We start from the raw sequence: 27174 nt of genomic DNA on the forward strand, positions 1-27174 counted from the left end.
AAAATATTTGTAACCATTTTCTAAATTCTTTTTTATATTTTTACATTTTTTGTTTTTGTGAAGCGCCTCGTGATTTTTATCTTGAGAGGCGCTATAGAAATTATATCTTCTTCTTCTTCTTCTTCTTCTTCTTCAATGCAATTGAATTTAAATCTGTCATTGCTATTGGCTAAGAGGTACCCTAGAATGTTATCTGGTACGATATGATGTCACAATGTTGTTGTAAGCCTGTGTGTGTGTGTGTGTGTATCTGTTAGTAGCTCTACCCTCTCGGTCTGCTAGGCAACAGCATTTGTTGCATTTTCAAACAGGAAGTGGGAGAGAAGTAATACTCTGGTAGGGGTTGACTTGCTCTTGAAGCAGAGGAGCCCAGACTTCCCTCTCCCCAGCCACTTGGGCCAGCTCTTCCAGAGAATCCCAAGATGATCTCTGGCCAGCCAAGAGACACAGTCCCTCTAGCGCAGGCATGGGGAACCCTGGTCCTCGAGGGCCGGTATCCTGCATGTCTTTGCTCCAACACTTCTGATTCAGTAGTTGATTCACCTGTTCTACAGCTCATCAGGCTCTGCAGAAGCCTGTTAATCACCTGCTGATTGAAATCAGGTGTGATGATGCAGGGTTGACACTAAAATATGCTGGATAGCGGCCCTCGATGGACCAGGGTTCCCCACCCCTGCTCGTGTGTCCTGGGTCTTCCCTTGGGTCTCCTCACAGATGGACGTGCCTGGAAAACCTCACCAGGGAGGCATTCAGGAGGCATCCTGACCTCAACTGGCTCCTCTTGACGTGGAGGAGCAGCGGGTCTACTCCGAGCCCCTCCCAGTTGACAGAGCTTCTCACCCTATCTCTAAGGGAGAGCCCAGCCACCCTGCGGAGACAACTAATTTCAGCTGCTTGTATCCATGATCTTGTTCTTTCGTCACTACCCAAAGCTCATGACCATAGTGAGGGTAGGAATGTAGATCAACTGGTAAATTGGGAGCTTCACCTTCTGGCTCAGCTCTCTTTTCACCACGACAGATCGGTACAACGCCCGCATCACTGCAGATGCAGCACCAATCCACCTACTGATCTCACGCTCCATCTTTCCTTCACTTGTGAACAAGAGATACTTAAACTCCTCCACCTGAGGCAGGACCTTGTCCCTGACCTGGACAAGGCATTCTACCCTTTTCCGACTCCAGACCTTTTATAGGAATAGTTTTAATTAATGCTAGAGCTGTTATAAATAAAAATGAAGAGCTCTTGAGGTCATTTCAAATTTTTTTCAGCAATTTAATACACTTTTAAATGCTTTTATTTAAGCAATATTTATAATAAATTGTTTTTAGTTCAGCTAAAATCTCCAAAACCTTATTTTTGAGGATTCCATGAGGATGATGGATTTTATATCCTGTTTTTTTTGACATCACACCTGTATCATCATTAGTTAGATCTCAGTAAATATTCTTCTATTTTTGCAGATTACTCTTGATCGGTAGAATACAACAAAAGAAAGTTCCCATGCCTAACACACGCTTCAGTGCAAAGGCATCATTTGCCATGTCTGACTAACACTTCAGAACAATTTTTATTGGCCAGTAACTTTAGTTTCCGTCATTAAATTGAGCCAAAATAACTCTCTTAGGAATCAAAGTTTCCAGTTTGTTTCCTCTGTCACTGAAACTCACCTCTAGTTACCAGCTGCTCTTCGATGTCGGCTGTGGATGGTGTTGGGCCTGCTGATGAGTGGTTGTAGGAGCTCATCGATCCCTCAGGAAGCACAGGGTCGTAGTCCTCACATCTGCCTTTAGACTGTGTGAAAACAAGAAGAATGTGACAAATCTCACCTCTGTTCTGATGAATTGGTGCAATGTCTCACCTCCTCGGGGCAGTTGTAATCCAACCATTCATGTCTGTGCCGATCAATACCGTCAGAACATCTGAAACTCAGTGAGGATCAAATAAGACCAGAAAGACTAATTGCAGTTGTATAGGACAAGATGTCAAGTACAATGTTACCGTTGGAGAGTGTTGCACCAGCCGCAGCCACTTGTCAGGTTGGACGTCATGCAGAGATCACAGGAAGTGTGCTGAAGACAAGCTGTAGGAATCAGAGGCACAAAGTAAAGCAGAGCCTTCAAGCATGAACCAGCTTGTAGAAACACTTACTGGGTAGAGGTGTAAACTCGAACGCAGACCCATTCACTATCCTTGTGATGTTGATCTCAACACGATGGTATTCATAGATGGTACGCCGCCGTGCATCTTCAAAACAAATGTATGCGTAAGTTTGCATGATTTGTTAGTATATGCTCTAGGCTTAGATTGCTGGAGGACATACTGACCACTTTCCACACTCTGCTACTTCTAATTTCTTCTACCACTTCTCAGATTGTAAAGTAATTGTATTATTTCCTGCTATTTCAGCTGTTAACTTTATTTTCTCTCTAAGTGTTTTCTCCTCAGAATAAGCTAAAATGATGTTCTGCTGAGCTGTGGTGCCCTGATGGAGGTGGCCATCGGCTTGAACACTGTTGCTAACCATTTAAACATTCTTCCTCTCCTGATAATAACATTTTACTTTCCTTGACATTGAATGTGCTACTACTAGTTTACACGTTTAATTACAGATTCACTAGGATAAATACAATAAAGTTTATCTCTCACGAAATAGAATATTATTATTGATGTTATTTGCTGGGTTCCTTATATAGGAAACTTTTTATTGATTGGCTTAATGAACTGAATTCTATCGGAATGTTTACTTTGTGAAGTGCCATGAGACGACTCTTATCGTGGTTTGAAGCTCAATTTCCATCCATCCATCCATCCATCCATCCATCCATCCATCCATCCATCCATCCATCCATCCATCCATCCATCCATCCATCCATCCATTTTCTTCCGCTTATTGAGAGTTGGGTCGTGGGGGCAACAGCCTAAGGCCACTAAGGCCAGCTCTTCTGGGGATATCCCAAGGCGTTCCCTGGCCAGGCGAGAGACATGGTCCCTTCAAGTTGACCTGGGTCTCTCTTTAGGTCTCCTCCCAGTCGGACGTGTCCAGAAAACCTCATCAGGGAGGCGTCCAGGAGGCAACCTAATCAGATGCCCGAGCCACCTCAATTGGCTCCTCTCGATGTGGAGGAGCAGCGGATCTACTCCAAGCCCCTACCGGATGACTGAGTTTCTCACTCTATCTCTAAGGGAGAGCTTAGCCACCCTGCAGTGAAAACTCATTTCGGCCGCAATATTAAAAAAACTGAATTGAGTTGAATTAGAGTGTTAATGCTAATATATGAAAGCATTTAATCTAATGTTTTGCATCATTCTCTGAGCGATAAAATAAAAAAAAAAATAAAAAGTTACGTACTTTCTGATAAACTCAACTGGAGGCTGAAGACTAAAACAAGCTACATGTGTTGCCTGTAGATGGTTTTTGTAATAAACTGAGTTAAGAGTATATAAGTATTTATAAATAAGTGTTTCACATACCAGATTTAACTCAACTCTCTTGAGAGAAATAATTGGATTTAAATCTACAATTCAATTGGATTGTGCAGTATTTTCAAACTGTTAACCGTAACAAACACTGAAATGTTTCTAGCTCTGTTTGCTAGAAAGATCATCTGCCAGACCGATTGTAACAACACTTTTAAAAGGCCTTCGTTGGATCAATGTACAACTTCAACTGGTAAATGTTTGGCATCATCTTGATTCAAGATGACCCTGCAGCCAGCTGACCTAAGCTAGTAAGTCAGTTTAATGAAGACATCCTGGAAACTTTGACAATTCTGACGGGAACATGAAGAGAATAGTTAGTTATCCCTAATTCTCTGGTGTGAAAGAGAGTGTCTTTATGTTGTTTTATGTTGCGTTTATGATCCCATTTGGTAAAATTGTTCCTGATTGGGTGTTTTTGTAGAAACAGTAAGCTTCTAAAAGCTTAGAAATCACTTTATAAACTGAGGAAAACACTTTTTTCCCCCCGAGAACTGACCTGGGAGCTGTGAAGCTGGGATTAATGCCATGAAAGCATCAGAGAGTCCAACTTTAACCGGATGGTCTGTAGAATTCATCTTCTCCACCAGCATGGGAACCTGAACAAGAACAGGTGAGTTTTAGCATTAATCAGATAGAAATACAAGCTGAGATTCATCTTCATGGCACGAATCGAGCCAATGTGATTTACTTTGGCAACATTCCGAACTTACATCCTTGTAGTTGAAAACAATAGTCCCATTGCTGTGGAGGACTAGCTGGAAAGTGAAAGCCCCTTCATCCTCTCGGTCCTTTAGTCGCACCTTGTCCCACTGCACCACGAACAGATTGCCTAGAGGACAGCAGGAGAGTAATGCCAACAGGTGGAGGCCAAACTGGATCTTCTCGTCATCATAAAGAAATTTTACATACCATTGTCCATGTACCTGACTGTTGAGTTCTTGGAGAAGCTGGGGTCAAAGTTGGCCATGAGGGGAGCAATGTATTGTGTTGCAGTCAGCATTCGATGAGTGACCTCACCCATGAAGAGGAACCCTAAGAGATTTGAAGCAAAATCAGCGAGACATAAGATTTGCACTAGCTTCATACACCTTCTCATTTCTTCACATTTCATTTAAAAATTATATTATACAGATATCAAAGAAAGCAACTCACCTCCTGTTGCTACAATTACTTGTCTCAAGTTGTGTCCATAAAAAGGGAAATCAAAAGACAGCGCCACTCTCTGTAAAAATGAAAACTCATCATCAGACATGACTGAGTGTGAATGAAAGATTTCTGTTAGCTGTCATCTTACCGCTCCCTGTCGGTGCGCGTTGGACAGGAGGCCATGGATTCTCACTTGACTTTTGTGCATAAAGTTCAGCTCAACCCACAAGCTTTCAGTTTTTCTGTCTGCTGGACCAAAACTCTGCCATCTATAGTATTTCTGGGAGTCCTTCTAAGAAAGAGATAGACCACATTAGAAATGTTGAGAGTGTTTGTGCCAAAGAATAGAGAGTTATATCTTGAGTAAAATCTCATATATGTTCTCTGGCCTGAACTCATCTGCTTCTGTAAAAAAAAAAAAAACTAAAATCAAAGTTTCATGCACAACTTTTTAAAATTAGGATCCAAAAGCTAGTCTTGATTAAAGAGCAAGTCACCCCCAAGTCAACTCTTTTTTTCCTGATAAACTATATAAATGTGTGTCTAATCGTGCTGCAGACACGTGTAGTCAATAGTTTTGCACTTTAGTGCATTTTAGTTAAAATTTAATTTTCTGCCTAAAACTGTCAGTGTTGTGCCGTTGTCAGGTAAAAACTCTGCACTGCATTTGAATTTAAATCTGTCATTGCTATTGGCTAAGAGGTACCCTAGAACGTTAGCTGGTACCATATGATGTCACAATGTTGTTGTGAGCCTGTGTGTGTGTATTTGTTAGCGGCTCTGCCCTTTCGGTCTGCTAGGCAACAGCATTTGTTGCCTTTTTCAAACAGGAAGTGGGAGTGGAGTAAGACTCTGGTAGGGGGTGACTTGCTCTTTAATAATTCTAAGTTGTCTAAAAACCACCTGGCCATTCTAATGTGTTATCTTGGACAAACCATGTTTATACTTTTGTTTAAAAATAAAGTGTTTTGTTCCTTTTGAATTTCTATGGTAAGAAAATGAAAGTAGATTTAGTTTATTTCTCTGCAGGAAACAGAAATGATCATCAATGCAGAATAATATCTGCATCAACCCTTACTCCTAGAAGAGTTTCATTTTAAAGGTGTGGTTCACTCATTTAATTATTACAATTGTAGTAGGAAGGAGTAGGAATGAATGCCTTGTTAGACGTACTCAAAAGGAGGGGTAAAAAACACTGGTGCACAATTTCCTCGAACTGTAATCCCAATCCCAATCTTAATTCTCGCATTACGGTCTTCTATAGTACACTTGAGGAAGTGCGCAGTAAGGGTTTGAGTGCGTAGTGCACAAATGTGCCGAATTGGGACAGGGAGCATCACGTCATCGACCACAACGCATGCTGGGATGCTGGTCACTTTTTGTGCTACTTTAAAAAAATCTTTATTAACAACTTTCAAACAAAGAAACAAGCAAACAAACAATTATTTGACAAAATTTGCAGTCATTGCTGTCGGCATTTAATCTTAATCAAAAACACTCAGAATGTGAATACATATCATTAGTCGCAGTGATGCAGACGCTGAACTGATCTGTCGTGGGGAAGAGGGAGCTGAGCCAGAAAGCCAGGCTCTCGATTTACCGGTCGATCTACGTCCCAGTCCTCACCTATGGTCATGAGCTTTGGGTAATGACCAAAAGAACGAGATCGCGGATACAAGCAGCCGAAATGAGTTTCCTCCGTACGGTGGCCGGGCTCAGCCTTTGAGATAGGGTGAGGAGCTCGGACATTCGGGAGGGACTCGGAGTAGAACCGCTGCTCCTCCGGATCGAATGGAGTCAGTTGAGGTGATTTGGGCATCTGGTCAGGATGCCTCCTGGAAGCCTCCCTGGGGAGGTGTTTCGGGCATGTCCTGCTGGCAGGAGGCCCCCGGGTCGACCCAGGACACGTTGGAGAGGTTACATCTCCAATCTGGTCCGGGAACGCCTTGAGGTCCTGCTGGAGGAGCTGATGGAGGTGGCCGGGGAGAGGACGGTCTGGAGCTCCTTCGTTGGTATGCTGCCCCCGCGACCCGGACCCGGATAAGAGGAGTTCAAAAGGGACGTGGTAAACTTCTCCATTTGAGAATCGGGGCACCCTACGCACTCGCGCCGCTGGACGGGATTGTGCAATTGAAGGGCTCTAAAAGCCGGCTCTATGAAGTGAACGGCGGGAGCCGCCTCGTCATTGGTTGGGTTTGGACCGAGCCAACGCGAGGGGGACCTTTCAACTACCAAGGTGGAGGTTAAAAGCAGAGGGTATTTGTAACCTCCCCCTCGCCAGATGGTATGTTCTAGTGTTCCCCTTGGGCGTCAAATACGAAAATTCACAGTCAGAATGCATGGGAAACAGATGCTTGATCACAGTGAGAGTAACGTTTTAAGTAGCAAGAGGGTTAAGGTTAGGATGAGGGCGAGGGGAAGGTTATAAATAGTGAAACGTTAAGGTTTAGGTGTGGTTAAATGAGCTGGTTCGGTGCCGCATCAGCGGATACCCCATCACGTCAGTTTTACGCTGCATTGGGATCTGCAGTTAGAAAAGGGAAAAAACCCTTTTCACACATAAGTAATGAAAAAGGGCAGTTTTGGCGTTAGGGGTCTGAGGCGGAGGGTGGCTGACCAAGCGTTTGTTTTTTGACACGCTGGGAGTGAGAATGTGTTGGATTGTAGGCCAGTTTCAAATTCCCCCTTTTTTCTGCTAAGTGTGAAAGAAACCGTTGAGTGAAAATGTTACTGTACTTCTCCATGTGAATCTAAACAAAGTTAATCTCAGGATATAAAATGTGGATTTCTGCTACAAAAGCTTTGATTGTCTGCGTTGTTGGTATGTTCAAAGAAAAAGGAAATAAATTTAAAAAAGGAGGGAAAGAGTCTTTCTCACAGATTTATTCTCCCTCGTTGAGCCCATACATCCACTTGAGGGAGCTATTTACACATGTTCCATGGTGTCACACAGCCTGTGTCTTCCTACTTATGTCCAGTTTTGATGGCATTATTAATGTATGGTATGCTCCAAGGTGACAGAGAGCAATGGTTATGGGGTTTGGTGTTGGCTGAGAAAGTATAGCAGTTAAATGCAGAACTCACACAACCTCTCCGGCTGCTCCACATACAGCCGATGACCCACTTTCTCCTCCATCTTCAATGCCTGACACCAGCCTATTTTTCTCAAGGGGGGATTTCTAGTTGAGGAGACTTACAAACTTTTTTATTTTTTCAGCTGACTGATTTTTGTTTTATTTTGTTTTGTTTTCTTTAAAACGCTTACAGCAGAAGTACGGCAGGACTTTGTGTGATCTGGTCCAAGTGAATCATTCATGAGCGTACATGTGCACGCACACACACACTCGCGGACAAAGAAACATTGTTAGCTGGCAGGTTCAGCACTTTGTCTGTTTTCTATTTGAGATCCAGGGAGAGGGGAACGGAATGAGCAACACGGTTTATTTGGATTGAATTTTACTGAGGCTGATTTAAGTGAAAACTGTGTGTGGGGCCCAAACAAAACGCAATGAGACAAACACTGATTGAATGAGCTAAAAATGGCACTGGACACTAACTGTCTGCCTCAAACTGCCTGACTGAAAATGCAATCTTCAAAATAAAAACAAACTTTGCAGTTAAGCATCAATGCAATGAATTTATTTAGTAAAAAAGTATAAAGCTGTTATATTTACTTTATTACTTTACAACAAATAAAATTATTCAAGTTAGAAGAGTTCTTCCATTGCAAACAGCAATAGAGATGATGAGTTCCAGTTCTCTTGTTTATGTTTTTTCTTCCAGTAGATTCAAGATTTTTTAAGTGAGTGTTTTGAATTTGTGCGATGAACTTTCAGGGGCTTTCCCAGAGGTTTTCAAAAAAAAAAAATAAAACCTCAAAAGGGATTTACCTTTGGCTTTTCTCCAGTAAAGAATAAAGTGTTCCGATGTGTTACAGAGGTGTGTTTGACCTTTTTTAAATGTGAGAATAACAACTTTGCTATGAAACAAGACAATGTTGGTTTAGGCATCACATTGTGTGACTTAGAGGATGACATGCTGTGGAGTCCACCCCAAAAGATTTTCAAAGACAAGCAACATTTCTTCAGACAAACATGTTGGTATTGTTGCTTTTTAAATTTGAGCCAAATTAAGTTTATGAGTTAAAGCTGCATGTTTAACAATAAAACCGTATTCACAATTATTTTGGACAATGCTGAAATTACAGCAATTTACTGTCATTGCTGTGTGAGTTGAAGAACACTCTGCACATATTTCTCTTCTTCAGCCAAAAAACCCATTGGGAAAGATGAGGTGTGATTCATCAAAATTACAATTGAAAGCAGCTCTGCACAACACTTAAAATGGGGAAACGCTGTTACAGAGGCTCGGATGGTAAAGAAGGAAGCAAGTGCGCCTTAAAAAACGTTTTTCTTCGTGTCATCATTTGATTTAGTCTGATTTACATTGTGCCTCATGTGCAGCTGCTCAATGCAATCATACTCGTGCCTCACCTGTGAGTCACAGCATATCAGCTCTCCTCAGTCTCTCCCAGTGCCAGACTGTCTGCAGCCAGAACCACAGCATTCCAGTGCTCCACAGTTTGTGTTTTTGACCAAATCTGTGTCCCTTTGACCGTGTGTCTTTGCATTACTGTTGTGGGACTGTATTTGTGCTTCCACCTCATAGTTTTTGATCACAAGCCTGCTTGGACATTGTCTCTCGTACACATGCATGTTATTGAGTTCCAGTCCTGGAGGGCCAGTATCCAACACATTTTAATTTTAACTCCATTTCAACACACCTGATTTCACTCAGCAGGTGATTAACAGGCTTCTGCAGAGCCCGAAGAGCTGCTGCACGGGTTTAACCACTGAATCTAGTGTGTTGGAGCAGAAAAACAATTAAAACATGCTGGATACTGGCACTCCAGGCCCGGAATTGAATTACCCTGTGTTACATGATCAATCTGGTTCTCTTGCTTTTTTAAAAAAATTCTCTTTAATGGATTTGGTTCTTGTAAGTAAATATTTTACATTGTTTACAAGTAAAACTTTGACTGCAAATGTGAGCAAGTCTATAGCTTCTCAAGACACCAGGGTTTGTTATAATCCCCCACAGCAGTGGTTCTCAATTCTGGTCCTGGAGGGCGGAGGGCAGGTGTTCAGCATTTTTTAGTTTTAACCCTGCTTCAACACACCTGATTTAAATTAACAGGCTTTTGCAGAGCTTGATGAGCTACTGAACAGGTTAATCAAGTGTGCTGGGTTAGGGAAACAACTAAAATAGGCTAGACACCGACCCTCCAGGACCAGGATTGAGAAACATGCCCTACAGGATTAAAAACTGCCGGTTTATGATAAATATCCAAACGGATAAAGTCTTAATGAATCCTCCTCCATGTTTACTTTGCGCAGGTGTCATGTGCTCCCCATAAATAGTCCAGGTGCTTCACCTCCAAACTTGTTAGTTCTGCCAGGTACACTCTACAACGTTTTTGTTAATTGCAGTTAATAAAATAAGTTTTACAACATTACACCATGAAAACATTTTAAAATTGATTTAGAATAGTGTTTGTCTACAGCACCATTTAGAATCTGCTCAGCTTGTTTCAGCAGCTACTCGTCAAATTTAGACTCATAGTTTATTGTAAAATGTGTCATTTGTTTGCATCTCACCACTATGTAGGTCACGTTGTCTGGTAAGGTACTGATATCCAGTACCTTACCTCCTCCTGTCTGTGCTGTTTCTCTGTGGTTCTGCTGGTCCCTCCTGGTTCTGTGAAACCTGGATCCATCTCCATCTGTCCTCAGAGCTGTCCAGCTCAGCACACCTGGAACAAAACACAAGTTACGGTAAGTGAACTGAGTCAACACACATTGATTCGTATTCACTTTACATTTTGTGGTCACATCTGCTTTTTATTAGGTACTATAACGTGGCTCATTTATAGGCCAACATATCCACAGCAAATTAAATCCACATTTAGAGGTCATGTAGCAAATATTCTAACAAAGGTTCAGGAAAGTGACAGAGTGGGTTTTCCTTACATCTGTAAAACAAAACTTGTCATGATTCCTCTTTAATGTCTTCATTTTAAAAAGACAAACGTGTGTGTGTTTGGGGTGGGCTTCCAGTATTTAAAAGGCTTGATTTAAGCCTTGTGAGTAGAGTGGTGTGTGTCTTGGTGTAACATTATATTTAAAAGCATATTTAAAATAGGTATGTGCATTATCAGCAATAGACTTTCTGATGACCTCGACCAGTCGTGTGTTTTTGAAAACATCTGCTCAACAGATTGTAGCTGGGTGTTTATACCTTTTCAATCCATCTGCGACTCACTGTTTTTGGAAAATGGTTGCAGAATCAGCAGAACACGCTGATTGTTCAGCAGAGTGAATATCTCTGCTGTTGTCTTTCTGAAGTCCAGTTGGTTGTTTCTTGTGAGCTACCTTTGAAGATGATAAATCCAGAGTTCCTTCCCTATCTATACTGTGGGTCATGTCCCTTTTTCTTTGAGGGGTTTGTCTGGGCCTTTCTCATTGGTTTGATGTGGTTATATTTGTTTGTTCCAGTTAAAACATCAAACCTACATCCTTCAGTGATTATAAAGGAAAACAGTGAGTCTTTGGTTTTGCAGCTGTGCTTTGTCCTTTCCAATACAGCAGTACTTATTCATACAAAGCCACAAAGCAGAGTAAAGGGTTTTGTTTGTCCTGGAAGAACTTTAACAACTCGGACACCCCTGACTGAGAGCCAAAACTTTGCACCCAAAGTAACACTGATGGAGTGGCGCTACTAATAGGCTAACAGTGCAATGCGCTCTCTCAGATGCCTGCTTGTAAGATTTTACTGCAAAACTTCAAACCACAGAAGTGGAAGCACTTATCCTAAAATGTTAATGGCCATAATCTATGATCCATGACCTGTTGTTCTGCTTGATGGAACAAAAGAAAGGCTATATGAGGCCTTTTTAATTTATTTAATATTCAATTAAAAAACTCATTTGTAAAAAAAAAAGTACAATAAAATAATAACATCATCACCATATGGGTAACAATACCATCACTGATGGGACAATGTGTAGTTTTAACTATTAAACTTTGGAAATATCCATCAAAATGTTGTTGAAAATTTATAAAATGATGTCCAGTTGTTGGAAAATATTGGCGGCTTTAACATATAATCATAAAAATCAGGTCTAAAATACATGGGAGCAGATCTAAGGGTGTTTCTCAAAGCCAAGGCACCTGGACTCACTAGGCGATGTCTTGTGAGGCCCGGTGGCTTGCATACAAGCCCAAGTCAAAGAAAACGGTTAAATGGAACGGACTTGCATTACATCACCGCGGCTTCCGTGGCGGTCAAGTAACGTCACATGATACAGGAGGTAATGTTAGATTTTATACGTATAAGTTTCAATATGAATACATAACGAGACTTTTACTTTTTATATTGTGTATATATTGGTTAAATTAAATATGTAGGCAAATCAATTTCCCTCTGGGATTAATAAAGTATTTTTGAATTGAATTTGAATTGAATTAAATTGAAATTGCTACCTGCTAGCCACCGAAGCTGCAAATACTAAGCAACTAACCAACAATAGATAAATGCTTTGGATAAAAAAATAAAATAAAATAAAATAAAACATTTTAGTAATAAGCCTTATAGCTACAATTACTTGAAAATTTCCCCCGAAAGTAGCTGTCGGCTTCTGATCCGCCATCCTTTTGAAGATACAGCACTGCATTCTGGGAAATTTTTGACTAAAGTCAGGCCACAAGGCACTTCCTGTGTATCCTTGCTCAGCTAGCTAAACGGCTAAAAAACAGACGCCTCGGTAGACCATGGACATTGGAACATGCCTTGGAGTTTTCTTCTAGGCAACCAAAGGGCGGGACCAAGACATCAAGGCGAGGTTCCTTGGCATTGAGAAACACCCTAAGTCTCCGGGCGACCCCATATTAGATGCCATGTTTCCTTCTACCGGAGCCCGTGAGGACAAAATGCATTTACAGATTTGTAACAAGTGGTTACAAAACGTTTGCCATTCATGAACATTGTTGTTTTACACATTTACCTCTTCACTCATTGCCAGTGATGAAAAGGAGTCTGATGTCATTTTGCTGAAGGTTGTGCTCCCAGTGATTTTTGACCCTAATGACCATCCGTTGGTAAGGTCTTCCTTGAACACAAAAATACTGCTTGCGTGCAATAATTTAGGTATGTATTGCCCCCTATCAGCAGGGAAAATCAAGCCCCCACAATGCGGCTCAAAAATTGAGGCCAACCCGGAAGTACCAAAAATTGCAGTTCCACACTCATCCGCTGGGGGCTGGTGTCAGAAGCGAGCAAATCCTCATTGACTGCCATGTTAAAAATACCAATTTCACAGCAGAAATAAACATGTTTACAGCCTGGTACCAAAACATGTTTTTGGTTTAAATGATCTAGTTTACACTCATAACAAATCTGAGGTGGGTGCATTTTTTTCTCACTCTTCTGTTTAAGTGTATTAAAAGCCTAAAATTCTGTATAATTAATGAGCATCAGACCCACGTGACCGCCGCCTCAGACCCACATGAACAGAGCTCGCTCTGTGGAAAGGCCTCAGTAGAGCCTCGGTCTGGCTTGGAAACTGTTCCAGGATTTTGAGTCTCTGTGTTTGTGTATTCTGTTTTGGATATTATTTGTGCAATTGTTGGACAAAATGACTTGCTGTGCCATTAATTGCACTAATAGAGCATCCAAGGAGTCTCCACTTCATTTTTTCGGTAAGTAAAATTATATTTATGTATTTTAGGTCACTGCCGAGCTGAGCTTAGATTTTAACATGTACTGTTTAACCATGAAATTTAATGTAATAGGGTAAAACCCAGTGCATTTAACATAATGCTGCACTTTAGAAAATGGGTTGAAATATAACATGTTGGTGGAGCTGGGTTCCGACTATCGGCTCGTGGAGCTCTCGGGAGACCTCTGTTTTCCACCCCTTTCTCCCCTCCCCGCAGCCCGGCGCATCTCTGTCTGATCGCGGCTTCTGTCTGCTGTGTGGGCTGCCGGCTGGCTCTCCCCGCAGCTCGGCGCATCTCTGTTTGATCATGGCTTCTGTCTGCTGCGCGGGCTGCCGGCTGGCTGTCCCCGCAGCTCGGCGCATCTCTGTCTGATTGCGGCTTCTGTCTGCTGCGCGGGCTGCTGGCTTGTGGAGCTCTGGGATGGAAACCTTTCCACCCGGTTCTCCCCAGCAGCAGCTCCGCGCATCTCAGATTGCAGCGGCGCTTGTCTACTGTGCGGCTGCCGGCTTGTGGAGCTCTCGGAGACCTCTGTGTTCCACCCGGTTTTACCCAGCGGTCAGCCCGGCGTATCTCTGACTCAGAAGCTCTGGTGTTGTGCACAGTTAACTCCGGTTGTAGCTAGGTTGATACCTCCGGTAGCTTAGCTCCCACCTCAGCGTTAGCTTTGGGTTAGCTTCAGGTTAGCTTGTAGCTAGTTCGACCGGTTGTCGTCAGTTGATCTCCGCCTTACAGCCCCACCCTCAGCTCCACCTCTCTTCCCTTTTGTGGAATTGTCTGGGCTTGACGGAACCTGTGACACGGTCAAAATGGTGGCCACCTCCCATTTAGCCTCAAAAACGTGTTATTGGAGCCTATGGAAATGAACTGTCCAGTATATATGTTGATGGGGAAAATGCACAGCATCACTTTAATGAAAAAATAAAGAAGAAACATTTTTTCTGAATAATAAAACTTTGCGGCACACAGTCAATAACGATGTTGGTACAAATATTGTTCCAAACATTGGGGATGTCGATTATTTAATGTTAATGCCTCATTTCAATAAATGTAACTGGGGAAACTCTAGTTTGTCTTTATTCATTGTTAACAAAAGATTTTACATTGTTTCACATCTTTGCTTGTTTTCATTGACCAAACAGAGAAGTTGTTTGCTTTCCAACAGCCTTGTTTGTAGGTCAGGTGAGCAAACAGCATCTGTCTTGTGGATTTAGCTGTACTTTCCATGTTAAATGTTAGTTTGGCTCTTCAGCCATCTCTTCTTCCACAGGTAAAAACTGAAATTTCACCTTCCAACCTCAAAACCTTATAATGACAACAGCTTTCATGGTATGTGTTTAATCTTGAGAGGCTTTGTGAGATTTTCAATCTCACTGGGAAAAGTTGGAGTGTGAACTCGGTTCATGTGAAAAGTGTAGTATTTTCTAGCTGCATATCTCATAGAAGGACCAACACTGTTATGGGTGATTTGTTTTATTTTATCCCCATATAAGGTGTCTCTCACGTGTTAAACATAGTAGGACATTTTTAAAATCCTGCCTTGAGGTGGTGCTAGCATCACCTCAGAACTAGTTTCAACCTTCAAAGAACTCAACTTAGTTTCAACATAAAGAGCCAAATTTCATTCAGATGTGAAAAATGCTGTAAATGAAGAATGCTATCATAAATGGAAGTGCTGATCAATTCTTTTCATCAATCAACAAAATCATTGAATGAACAAAAATGAAGTCTAAATGAAATCAATATCTGGTGTGACCACCCTCTGCCTCCACAACAGCATCAGTTCTTCTAGCTACACTTGAACACAGTTGCTGAAGGAACTGGGCTGGTAGGTCGCTCCAGACATCTTGGAGAACTAATCACAGATCTTCTGTGGATGTAGGCTTCCTCACACCCGCTGACGTCGTTAGGTCCGTTTTAGGGAGGCTTCAGCCCCCCTAAAATAATCACAAGCCCCCCTATCATTTTGGTTTATTTTATTTTTTCAGTTAACTTTTTTTTATTTGTTCACATCTACATGCTCAACACAATCACGACACGTGTAGTTGGTACATGAGTTTTTTTTTAGTCTGAAACAGAAATAATAATTAATGAATATAGAACTACACCGTCGCACACAGGAAGTATCAAGAAAGGACTTCCTCCCCTTAAGCCCGGCAGCTTTGTTGACAAGTCAGGGGCGGGGGGTTATACAGCAAAACCTTTATATCGATGAGCAAACCCTGCTCAGCGCTCTTGTAAGTCACTCAACATCACATTAGGGTAAGACAGCAACAGCAGCACACCGTTAATATTTCAAGGTTATAGTTCAGACGAGAGAGGAAAATGTTACCGCACCGACATGCTAATGCTAACTCCGCTAGCATGTTTACATGCCGCAAACCATAATGAAAAGCCGCGCCATAGTTAAATGGTCGGAAAACTCCCCTGAAGTGACGTGATTAATGAGCCAGCCAGTTCATTGAGTGACAGTGCCACCAACTTGAGCGTACAGTAATGAGTCTGCACAAACAGAACCTGCTCTGCGCTTGTGTGCAGGAGCTGCAGCCCTCTGTGGGCTCAACTCTGTCTCTGCGATGCAAATCTCTCCCTGCTCTCCTCAACAAGTAGCCTCTCCAACAGTCAATCACAGACAGCTCTGTTTTATCCAATCAAAGCATGTCCAGGAAATACTGCTTTACAGAAAAACACCCATTTAACAGCTAATTGAACTGCTTTCTGCTGCTGGTTAGCTACCAGTCACCATCCACTGCCTGCAAGATACTTTGTTGTAATTCATGTGTCATGATTAGAGTGACCATATTTGACTTCCAGAAAAGACACATTGCCCATTCCTAAAACTGTTAAATTGCACTATTTTCAGTTAAAGAGGACTTTTAATTTCAACATATAAAGTGTTTCTTCTCTGTTTGGTCAGACATAAATGATCCCTTGATGTGTAAAAGGAAGTGAACAGTGGAAATGTCCCAGGAAAAGAGGAGGGTTAATCAACCTAATTTAATATAATTATATAAAGTCCTCTTTATCTGAAAAAAGTGCAATTTTCCTTGCAGTATTTCCTGGACATGCTTTGATTGCATAATGGAGAGCTGTCTGATTGGCTGACGGAGAGGCTACATTGCTTTGTAAATTGCAAATTGAGCAACAACAGGGAGATTTGTGCAGGCAGAGACAGAGTTGAGCATGCAGAGAGAGGGCCGCATATGACTGCAGAGCAGGTTGTGCTCCTGCAGATTGATCACTGCACGCTCCAGTTGGTGGCACAAAAATCACTCCACACTACAAACCTGAATCAGAATATGGCCGAATGTGTATATTATTGACCATTTTTCTATATTATATATTTTTTCTATAATATATATATTACATTATAGGTACATATATGTATCTATAATATAGTAAACAGCCAGTTTTATAATGTCACATATATTCAAAAGCTACATCAAAACATATATTAAAACCTATATGTTTATATGAATTCTTTCCATGTGGGTTGTCAATTGCTTAATATTTCCTATGTTTACCTATGGGAAAGAAAGGAGATATTGTACTCATCTAACTTTAACATAAATTTTGGCAGCTTAATGTGACATTATTGAAAATGCCATCATCATGAGCAACCAAACATAGGCTATATTAGGCTAACAGTTGTCCATATTCTGTACCATCTATCCACCAATGGCTGTTTCAATTATTGTGAGTGAAAACTAAATGGCTTAGTAGCATTTTTTTTTTGGCATTAGAAATTGAAAATGTTTTTCAATGTGTTGGCTAGATGGATATACGAAGATTTTTTTAAGAGAGTGAGTGAGGAACAGGAGAGAGACCAGGTGGTTGATGTTGAGGAGATCTGCATGGTCAAGGTCAGTGATCTACAGCGAAAACAGGGGCGAGCGCACCGTTATGAGCGTTTACCTGAGCACAAAGTTCCCAAGCAAAATTGAACAGTTTTCTATTTAGGAGTGAACAGGTAAGAGACTTTGAGAAAAAAAAAACTATAATAATCATGTGACCTGCAACCTTATGTCAAGTTGTATCTGTATAGTTGACTTTCTGTATTATAAGTTCTACTACTTGCTGGATATTTTCATATATACTGTTATTTTGTCTTGTAATAATTATATACTCCTTTATTCCATATCATAGCAGTGTTATTCATATATTAAAACTGTCAACTGCACACTCATTTGGCAGAATAAAAGTTTGACAATTATTCATTTGTTCTTTATTGTCACATTTCAGTAACATTTATAATTAAACAAGTTGTAATTAAACAAATTAAATAAATGACTACAACATTTCCCCCTGTTAAGTGCAGTAGACTGAAATGAATAACTTTATTTGGAAATATAACATATCAAATTTTTAATGGACTTACATAAAATCTTTCTTCAACATAGACCCCACTAATTAACTGATTAAGTGTTATTTTTTATAAAAAGAAGAGAGAAAATGCACAAAAGTAGGAAAGGAAAGGAAAGTGATAAAATAATAGGTTTTGTTAGATTTTCTTCAGATAATGAATTAATTGACAAAGTTTTTGCAGGGTGTGACAAAAAACGTTCGAGGTCAAGCTCCTGGGGCTAAGCCCCCCCTATATCTCAATCCTAGTGACGTCCATGCTCACACCCTTCATGTAATTCCAGATCAGGGCTCTGAGGGGGCCAGACCATCACTTCCAGGACTTCTTGTTCTTCATGCTGAAGTTCTTAATGACTTTGACTGTGTCTGGGTCCACTCAGTTTTGATTTAGTAAATTGATTAAAAAAATGTAAACACACACACACACACACACACACATACTGTATATATATATATATATATATATATATATATATATATATATATATATATATAATAAAATAATTTTTATTTATTTAATTTTTTTTCAGAAAGCACTCTTTACAGTATTTTTCACACCTGCCTCAAAACCTTTGCACAGTACAAACGATTTTTGGTTTGATTTTTATAATTTTAATGAGGCTAAACCTATGATAATAAACCCCAAAATGGTTGTACCAGTCTCTAAATGAGTGTAACCAAGGCTCTCTAAAAGAAAAAATGGGACAAGAAAATGAAATCTAGAGAGGTTATCATACACTCAAGGGAGTTCGCTTTAATGAGGAGTCTTGTATGATCAAGATGCAGCAGAAGCTTTTTATTCATCTTCGGATCATGAGGCTTGTAATTGGGTCAGATTGACACACATCATCGCCACTGAGCAGCTGAGGAGGCGTCAAACATCAGGGGAAAAGATGAAGTGGGTAGGAAAACCGGAAGTGGTGCATCATGTAGACAGAATATGAAAAGGTATCACCTTTTATGGAGTACTAGAAATGTTCCTTAATGTAATTTTCTGCTTTTACATTTTAAAAGCATTGAGCCAACTTTTTTTCCTCTCGTACAACCATCCGAATGCAGATCTAGATCAATGCCCAAGTACAAGATATCCAACAGCTGAAGAAAGAGCTGGGCTTTGCCTTGATAAGACTTTAGTAGCTTGAGGTCTGGCAGGCATATGTGCATGTGGACACAGGGAATGTTCAAACTGGTTAAAAAAAGAAGAAATCTGTTCCTGTTGCATTTTAAACAAGGCCCAAAGCACCCACATCTCAGAAGACAGATGAAAATAACATGGTGGTGGGTAGCAAGTAGCTTCACTGTACACACACGCTCTGTGATGTGTCTGCCATTTAACAAAATGCAATCATTTCTGGACATTTTGAGCATTTCTATTAACTGTGATCACATTGTTGGTTTATATTTATACATGGACACAATGCCAAATTTCTCATTTAGTAATTCAGCTAATCTTTCTAGACCAGGAGTTGTTGACCTAACTGGGAACGAAACCTCTAATCCTTCAGGTTTTTGTTGCATCATTACAAACAGGGATTAGCTATTTTGAGTCACCTGCATGGCAGCAGTGTCCGTTTTATCGGCCTCTTCAGATGTGCCTGCATTGCAGCAGCCACCTTGCATATCTAGTGGGTGTTGGGAGTCACATCAAAGTAGGACACCGCACGTTGAGCCATTTAGAGTGAGCTATGAATGCACACATCACATCCATTCATCCCCTTCACTGATCCTTCTGCACTGCTCCTGCCTCTTACCAGAAATATGCTGTCGCTTTATTTTTCATGCACACACATCATCTGTGGATTTACAGTTTTTCTGACAATCTAAGTAGTTCAATAGGTGACTTTTAAAGCGGTATGCAAATGTTAGATTGCAGCAAATGGACAAATCAAAAGCCAATCATAGGTTCTTAAACAGAGACAAACTCTAAAGGGTCTTTGAATCCGTTTAATTAATCAAAATACTTTTAACTAACAGATTTAAATTATAATCACCTTATATAGAGAAATCATAGAATTACAATTGTTTAGATCAGATCTTGGACGCTGCAATTTTATCCCATATTGACCCTTTGCATGTGACATTACACTATATGCGAATGCCTCTTTAGACACTATGGACGTCAAAGAAACTTTTTACGTCCATTACAACGCTGTAAAGCTTGTCCAAAACAAGCTAGTTTGTAGCCTTGTATTGCTTTTGTTTTGCTGGTTTCCTTTCAAAATTGTAAATAGGTTGCTGCATGGTTGGATGCACCAACAGACAAGGGTGTTAACCACACTTGTCTTTTTATCAAGTACTTTTGATGAAGACAGAAGACAAGGGTGAGCAGCAGCTGTCAGACGGACTAGCAGCCATCAAAGAATTTTTAGATCTGCAGCAAACATTTTACTGGTTAAGATTTACATTCCTAAATGTCATCATCAAGACAAGGAGAGACTTTGGTGGATCTGAAATGACAAATATGATGTGTTTATACAGGTGAAGCAAAAAAATTTAGATCATGGTGCAAAAGTCAATTTATTTCAGTTATTCAACTTAGACTGAGAGACCATCTAAAGCAGTGAACCTCAACTGGTGGCCCGCAGGCTACATCCACCCTGCCAGACCCTTCCACCTTTCCACCCGGCCAGGGGCGGCATTAGGCCCGGCTACTTAGGCTCAAGCCCCGAATGTTTTATGAAAAGCCTCAGATCTAAAACGTGGAAGTAACATACAGTACCAAGTCCAACAGAGAGGGAGCAGCTGGCAGTCGTTTGTATACAGCCTGCCTGAGCCTCCACCACTGAAGAAGCCCTTCAGCAGCCGGCTTCTTCTACAGTCTCTGCCTGAAACGCAAATGTAAAGATGGACAAAAGGACGCGACAGAACCCCAGCTATGATGAGACTGGTGTTTACTCAGGTTTGTGAGTCTTATTTGAAAATATTTGTTGTGCTGCTGGTTTGCCTAAAGTTAGCTTACTATCAGGTAAAGTTGTTGGAGAAAGAAAGGGAATATTTACTATCATCTCACACTAAACACTAACAGGAACAATACTCTGCCCTGAATATGCTTAATATGTAGCTTCAGATTAAAAATTATGTGGTACAAGACAAATATATATGATGTTGACTAGTGCGTGCCACCTGTGTGTGTGTGTGTGTGTGTGTGTGTGTGTGTGTGTGTGTGTGTGTGTGTGTGTGTGTGTGTGTGTGCACGCACGTGCACATGTGCGCGTGTGTTGAGCCCCGGATCTTCTTCAGTCCTAAATCCGCCCCTGCACCTGGCCTCCAATCCTTTGGGCCCTAACGCCTCCCAATTGGGGGACTTTGAAGTTTAGCAGCTAAATTCATATCCCAAATATCAATAATTGTTTCTGTTCTCCAAACAAATACAACTACAATCAAAACAGTTTAGATGAAAAACAAAGCCCTTTTAAATATTATTAAATTATAATAAATTAAGATACAATAATACTCACGGTGTCTGCTGGAAAAAACTCAGACTCTTGAACAAATGTAGTTGAGGTCCTCTGATCTAAACGCTCAGGAACCCTTTGCAGGTGTTCTGGATTCATTAGCTGATTAGGGAGTGACACTTTGGAGTCTAGAATATTCAACCTTTTCATAATATTCTAATTGAATGTGTGGGTTTCATCAGCTGTAAGCCATAATCATCACAATTATAACCAATAAAAGTTTGAAATAACTGGCTTTGTAAGGAGTCTATCTCATATAATAGTTTTACCCTTTTAAGTTGAATTATTGAAATAAACTTTTGCACCATATTCATTTTTTTGTTTCACCTGCCTTCTTTATTTAGTATCCATAAACCAAAATTTCACTTTAGAGGATGTGCGTACCGTTCAGTTAATTGCTATACTCATAATATTGTTTGATTGCAGGAATGCATGTGTAAAAGTTACATCATTCAGATAGCATGAGCTTCTCTATTATCGATATCTTGCCCCCGCAGTGTGAGCAGCAGCTGGTCCAGCTGGACCCAGCCAGCAATAAACCCTAGTAGGGATCTGGACTTTTTAGGCGTTTTAAATCCGCTCTAGAATGAAGGGAATGCTCTTTACCACATGAAGTTTTAAATTGTGCTGAGTTAAATTCTGGCAAAGTTGGCAACTTGATAAGATCAGTTAACACTTCAGCAGGGAGAATGTAAGAGCCACTTCATAAGCTAGTTAACTCACACTTTTGTAAATACATCTTTCAGTGAGCTCCACTTAGGTGAGCTGAATCTTCTGACAGGTGAACTGGGCTTGAACTAGTAGAAGCTTGGCTAAAGTGACTAAAAAAACAACCTCAGTTGCCACTTATAGCCTACATTCAATGCTCCTGTAATTCACTGTTGATGTCCACTATGGCAGACCCATGTTATCACGTGACATAGGTGCAAAGGGTCATGCCTGATCTCAGACAATCAGTTAACCCTAAAAGGTTTTGGTTGATTCTCAACTACTGTAATGCATTGTGGTGTCTTTACTATAAAAATGGAGCTCCACTCAAAGCATAACTTCATTCTGATCTCTTAGCATGTTGTATCTCAGAAGCAGAACAACTCAACCCAGCGTGACAGTCAACTCCTGCCTCTAGTGGAGTGGAGTGGTAATACAACCCACAGGCATTTGCGTTACTGCATGACCAGTATATCTCATGTCAAAACGTTTAGTTTAACTTCTGTAAAACCATCGACTGTTTAGTAGCTAAAGTTGCTACCATAAATTGGGTTGACAAAAACATTGTAGAAGTACATCTAATGATGACTTTCTGAGAGTTTCATTAAAAATTTCCATCTGGTGGTTACTCGGTGGTTTGCCAACATTGCAGACAAACAAACCTGACTTTCACCCTTTAGTGATAAAAATAATGTATTCCCTTAAAATAATCTGCTTTGAGTAAATGCACATGCAGAAATTAGAGTTCAGGGAACAGCAAGGGGATGGAGGGAAGATCTTTGTTGTGGATGGAAAGAAGAAATAAAAAAATATAAAAAATAACGTGTGTCTTTGAACAAGGAACAAAACTATTACATATCAGCCAAAGGCTGCCAATGAGAAAGGATTCAGTCTCAAATGAAAGTCTTGACCCCTGTAGTTGTGTCTATTCTTTTTGTCTGGAGTCAGGGATTAGTGACACGCCTGCATGTTTCACAACTTGGTAAATTATATTACTGAGACTTTCACACACAGTTTTTATTGAATTTGGATTTAAAAAATCAGTTTGGAGCTTATGATGTGGGTGGAAGCAATTTGGCTCCTTATCCTATGAAACAGCAGTAACCACAACACATAATCCCAAACACTGGCAGCTGGAGTGATAAGAAAACACAATGAAATGGAAAAATGTAGCTTTCAGATGTGCAGATCAATCACGTGTAGAGCTTAGAAGCTGTTAGATTTAAATGATGGATGATCCTACACTGAAGACGTTTCATATTTACATTTGGAAAGGATTTTCCATTTTTAACATTGGTGGTGTGATTCCAGTTAGCAGATGGGCAGAATATGTAACTATCTGCTTTGAAAGATATCTCCAGAATTTATTTTTATAAGAAGAGATGAAAATAGGGACCTACGCTAAAACACATCAAATATCTTGTTGATCGTAAACGAGTCTTAGTTTGACAGTTCTATGATTTATTGTCTTGCAACATTAAGATTATCGGACCCTATGTCAAACCGCAGTGGTTCAAACATCAAACAGCTGTTACTTTTATAACCACATTTGGCAGCTCTTTTGGTGGTTCAACAACTGAAATTGAGTTATTTATATTTGTTGGAGTAAAATTTAATACCGGTGATGTTATTGTATGTTTTTGTGTTGTAAAATTTTAATTTAACAATCAAAATTAATTTAAACACATTCTTTTCAGATTTTTTCTGAACGTCTTTTTGACAATTAACAAATATTTGAATAAAGTAAAAGTGTTTATAACCAAGCGTTGCTAAATAAATAAGAACTGCTGGAGAACACATTAAGAAAATTGGAAAGTGTTGCTTTCTGGCTGATAAAATTTTTTTCTAGTTATTCTAAAATAAATAGCACCAAGCCATCACTGTCTACTCCTTAGGTCTTAGGTTGTTTTCTCTGGACCTCTCAGTGTTTATGGATTGGGCATACTTGTGCAGCACATTCTTCAAATGCTTGATTGACTCAAGATATGCAGAATGTGTAGCCAAATTCACACATCTAACATGTGGTTAGACTTCTCACACTATTCTAAAATGACTTATGGTGTATGACAAAATCTATATTCCTGCTGAAACAGGGCACGACCCTTTAGAATATCAGACCCATTTAGGGATGAGCTTGGTCAGCGACAGTTGGAAGGAAACACCATAGATGTGAACACTAGATGTCTCGTCCCCGCTGTTCGCCAATGGGATGCGACGTAGGCACGTGGCAGCCGTCTTATCTCAGACAGCTGCCCCCTTTCTTGACATTGGGGTGTATGGTGCATGTACTATTTAAACAATTCTAACTTGCTCAATTTTCAACCGATTTTCAAAAGGTTTGATTTGTTATAAACGCCAAAGATGTGTCTATGAAATAGGATGGGCTTGGCCCAGAAATTCCTGTTATTTTACTCCACAAGTTAACTTAGAATTTTCAGGTCATAATCAAGTCATCTGTCCAACTTCAATTTACATTTAATTTTGACAATGATACTAAAGAAATTCCAGAAATAAAGCTTCATTTATTTGCTCAAACAAGCAGAAAGTGCAACTGAAATTGATTATAGTCACTTATAAGTGGTGCTGCATTTAGCAGTACAAGATCAAACCCAGAACGAAGAATGATTTATGATTTTTGTCCATGTCGTGCCACTTTTGTGCTAAAATAACAAATATGCTCAAGTCTTCATCAAGTCAACAGATGCAAGTCGATTCAAGTCGCAAGTCATTGGTGTTCAAGTCTGAGTCAAGTCATAAGTCTTTAAAGATTTTATCAAGTCAGAAGTCATTAAAATGATGACTCGAGTCTGACTCAAGTCCAAGTCATGTGACTCGAGTCCACACTTCGGGTGATTAGTTAGATTTTCGTTGTAATCTGTTAACTTTAGATATGCATTTTTAACTTTTTGTGTATCATTCAGATGTGTAATAGCTTCTTACCCGGCTTTAATTTAGACCATAAACAGGATGAATCTTAAATAATGAACCTCATCTTCTGCCAATTCCACATGCATTTTTTTCTTTGTCAGAAACTTTGATTCATGACTAAACATCTGCAAAACAAATGGAATTCTTGTCCGCCTAAGATGGTCTTCATCACCGCTGATATGCAAATGGTAGCCTGCTGTAAATATTTGTGTTACATGTCTTTTAAAATCTTCAGCACACTCCAGGGCAGATGTCAGCGTTTAGTTGAGAGCAGTGCAACCTCAAATTCTTCAGCGTGACGTTCACCACCAACCCTAACAACTTCTCCAAATAAATTCCATATTGAATAAGCATTTCCACAAACAGATTCCAACTCACGGCCTGATCCCATTCTGCAAAGTGGGATGTTTGGAAGCCCGGTCTCACCGGTTTTGCCCAGGTTTCATGGGCGGGTCGTGTGTTTCAGCTGAATCACCAGACTGATTTAAACAGTAGGCAAAATAAGCACAGAGGTTTAGTGTGAAGCTGCATTCTGGTCAAATTTTGTGCCAATCAATTGCAGATGTTCATTCAGTCTTGATGTTTTGTTCCTTTTGGGGAAGAAAAAAAGGACAGCCTTACTATCACTTTTGTGCAACCTCTGTAAAAGAGATTTAGCAGTCTGTGTTCAGTCCTGAGGAAGTACAGGACTGTTCTTAGATTCGAATGTTTGAAAATGCAGCAAGTTACCACACAACTTGCTCTGTTCTCTTTCACTATCTGTTCTCCTCAGGCCCAAAATATGAATTCATAAAATCAATCAAACTAGGGAACAAGTTTAAAGGGGACGAGCAGACGGCTAGACGAGGATGGAGATTCTTCTGGACTTCAATTAGACATATGCAAGGATGAATCTGTCTCTGTGGTGCATTGGGTCATCCTCTGCAGAGCTAGGCCCTTGATCAGAGGATGGGACCACAGGAGAGGCCAAAATAACTGGAGCACCGCTGATTGTCGGAGGAGGAACAGCAACAGAAGAACGGGGGCTACCTAAAAATAATGCATCTCCAAGGAGAACAGAAATACATACATGCACATGTAGACACATGAAGACACGGACAAAATGGTAGAAGTGCTTTAAAATATACATGTAAGGAACATATAAAAAAGATGCACATTCTGGCATAAAAGTAGGCAAAATACATTCAAATCCTCATCATTTTCTAAATGAGCTTTCGTCTTTTGCAGTGAACAACTCTTTACATCAACATCTGGTTAACCTCAAACATTTAATGGCCAAAGTAAAAAAAAAATCTTGAATTATTTTAGATTTTGTGAAATGACAGTGGTTTTGGAGACATCCCAACCTTTTACACAAACATTAATGTGCTTCCCTGTGAGTGACAGAGAGGATTGTAATAAGACCTGACAGCTTTTCAAGTAACCACATGCTCCTACAGATACAAACATTTGTAATTCAAACACGGAAAGTGCCAGAAATGTATTATGAGTGTGCCTGCTGCCAAAGACTGAGGCCGAGAATTCAGGTCAGGTCATTTTCCAACCTTCAGACATTTGCAGCAAACCCTAGCCCTCTTTCTGCAGTATTTGACTACATTTTTTGACAACGTTTTTTTAAATTGCAGTTTTCCAATATGGTGAAATGAATGATCTTACCTTTGTGCTCTTGAGCCCAGACTCTACCCAACTCTGCCTGGGAAAGACAGATGAGGAAAACAGCACACAGCCCCATGTCGGGACAACTCTTCTTCCTCCTTCTTCTACTTTTAATGCTCCCTTCTTCTTTTTTTCTGTTTTCTTCTGGTTGCTTTGCTTGGAAGAACAGGGTGCCTCACTCCTCCTCTCCCTTACCTTTTCTCTCTCCTCTACTCTCTCTCTCACACACACTCACAGATGCTTTTTTCTCAATTGAGCCAAGGTTTACTGCTTTTTTTCCCTCCTCCGTCTCCTCTCTCTGCCCCCTCAGAGCAGATATTGTTGTGATCAATCCACGCTAGGAAAAGAGATGACAAACAGCTGAAATGCTACAGTGAGAGGTCAGTCCTCTTTGCTTTTCCTTTCCTCCAGCCACTTTAAGTTCTTCTCCTGGAAGTCATTTTCCTCTCCATGCCCCTTCTTTATACACATCTGCTTCTTTTCCTGCCTTTGCCTTTCTGTGTCTCAAGGGTATTCTGGATTTTTGCATCACCTTTCCAAACAGGAAACATTTAAGTATTTCAACATTTTTGTGGATAATGAATTGGAACAAAAAAGACTGTAGGAATAGGGAGGAGCACGTCTCCCCCACGTGGAAACATGCTGAACCAACAAGTGTGGTA

General features: G+C 40.4%; 1 protein-coding gene across 2 annotated transcripts in view; it reads right to left on the bottom strand.

Annotated features, from left to right (window-relative positions):
- The window catches only part of LOC107387644 (plexin domain-containing protein 1), a 28846-nt gene extending 2119 nt beyond the window's left edge, over window positions 1-26727 (bottom strand). Inside the window, exons 1-11 of one of the 2 annotated variants that reach the window (XM_015962737.3) lie at window positions 26513-26727; window positions 10287-10441; window positions 4778-4918; window positions 4636-4705; window positions 4393-4515; window positions 4194-4312; window positions 3980-4079; window positions 2152-2247; window positions 2002-2083; window positions 1862-1922; window positions 1671-1794 (exon numbers count right to left, since the gene is read on the bottom strand). In XM_015962737.3, the coding sequence (XP_015818223.3) occupies window positions 1671-1794; window positions 1862-1922; window positions 2002-2083; window positions 2152-2247; window positions 3980-4079; window positions 4194-4312; window positions 4393-4515; window positions 4636-4705; window positions 4778-4918; window positions 10287-10441; window positions 26513-26588 (1147 nt within the window). In that variant the 5' untranslated portion in view covers window positions 26589-26727. Of the gene's footprint in view, window positions 1-1670; window positions 1795-1861; window positions 1923-2001; window positions 2084-2151; window positions 2248-3979; window positions 4080-4193; window positions 4313-4392; window positions 4516-4635; window positions 4706-4777; window positions 4922-10286; window positions 10442-26512 lie in introns of both variants that reach the window. The other variant, XM_015962736.3, reaches the window with a different exon arrangement.
- Window positions 26728-27174: the final 447 nt, after the last annotated feature.

Source organism: Nothobranchius furzeri, chromosome 16 (genome assembly GCF_043380555.1).
Source record: "Nothobranchius furzeri strain GRZ-AD chromosome 16, NfurGRZ-RIMD1, whole genome shotgun sequence".
Lineage (NCBI taxonomy): Eukaryota > Metazoa > Chordata > Actinopteri > Cyprinodontiformes > Nothobranchiidae > Nothobranchius > Nothobranchius furzeri.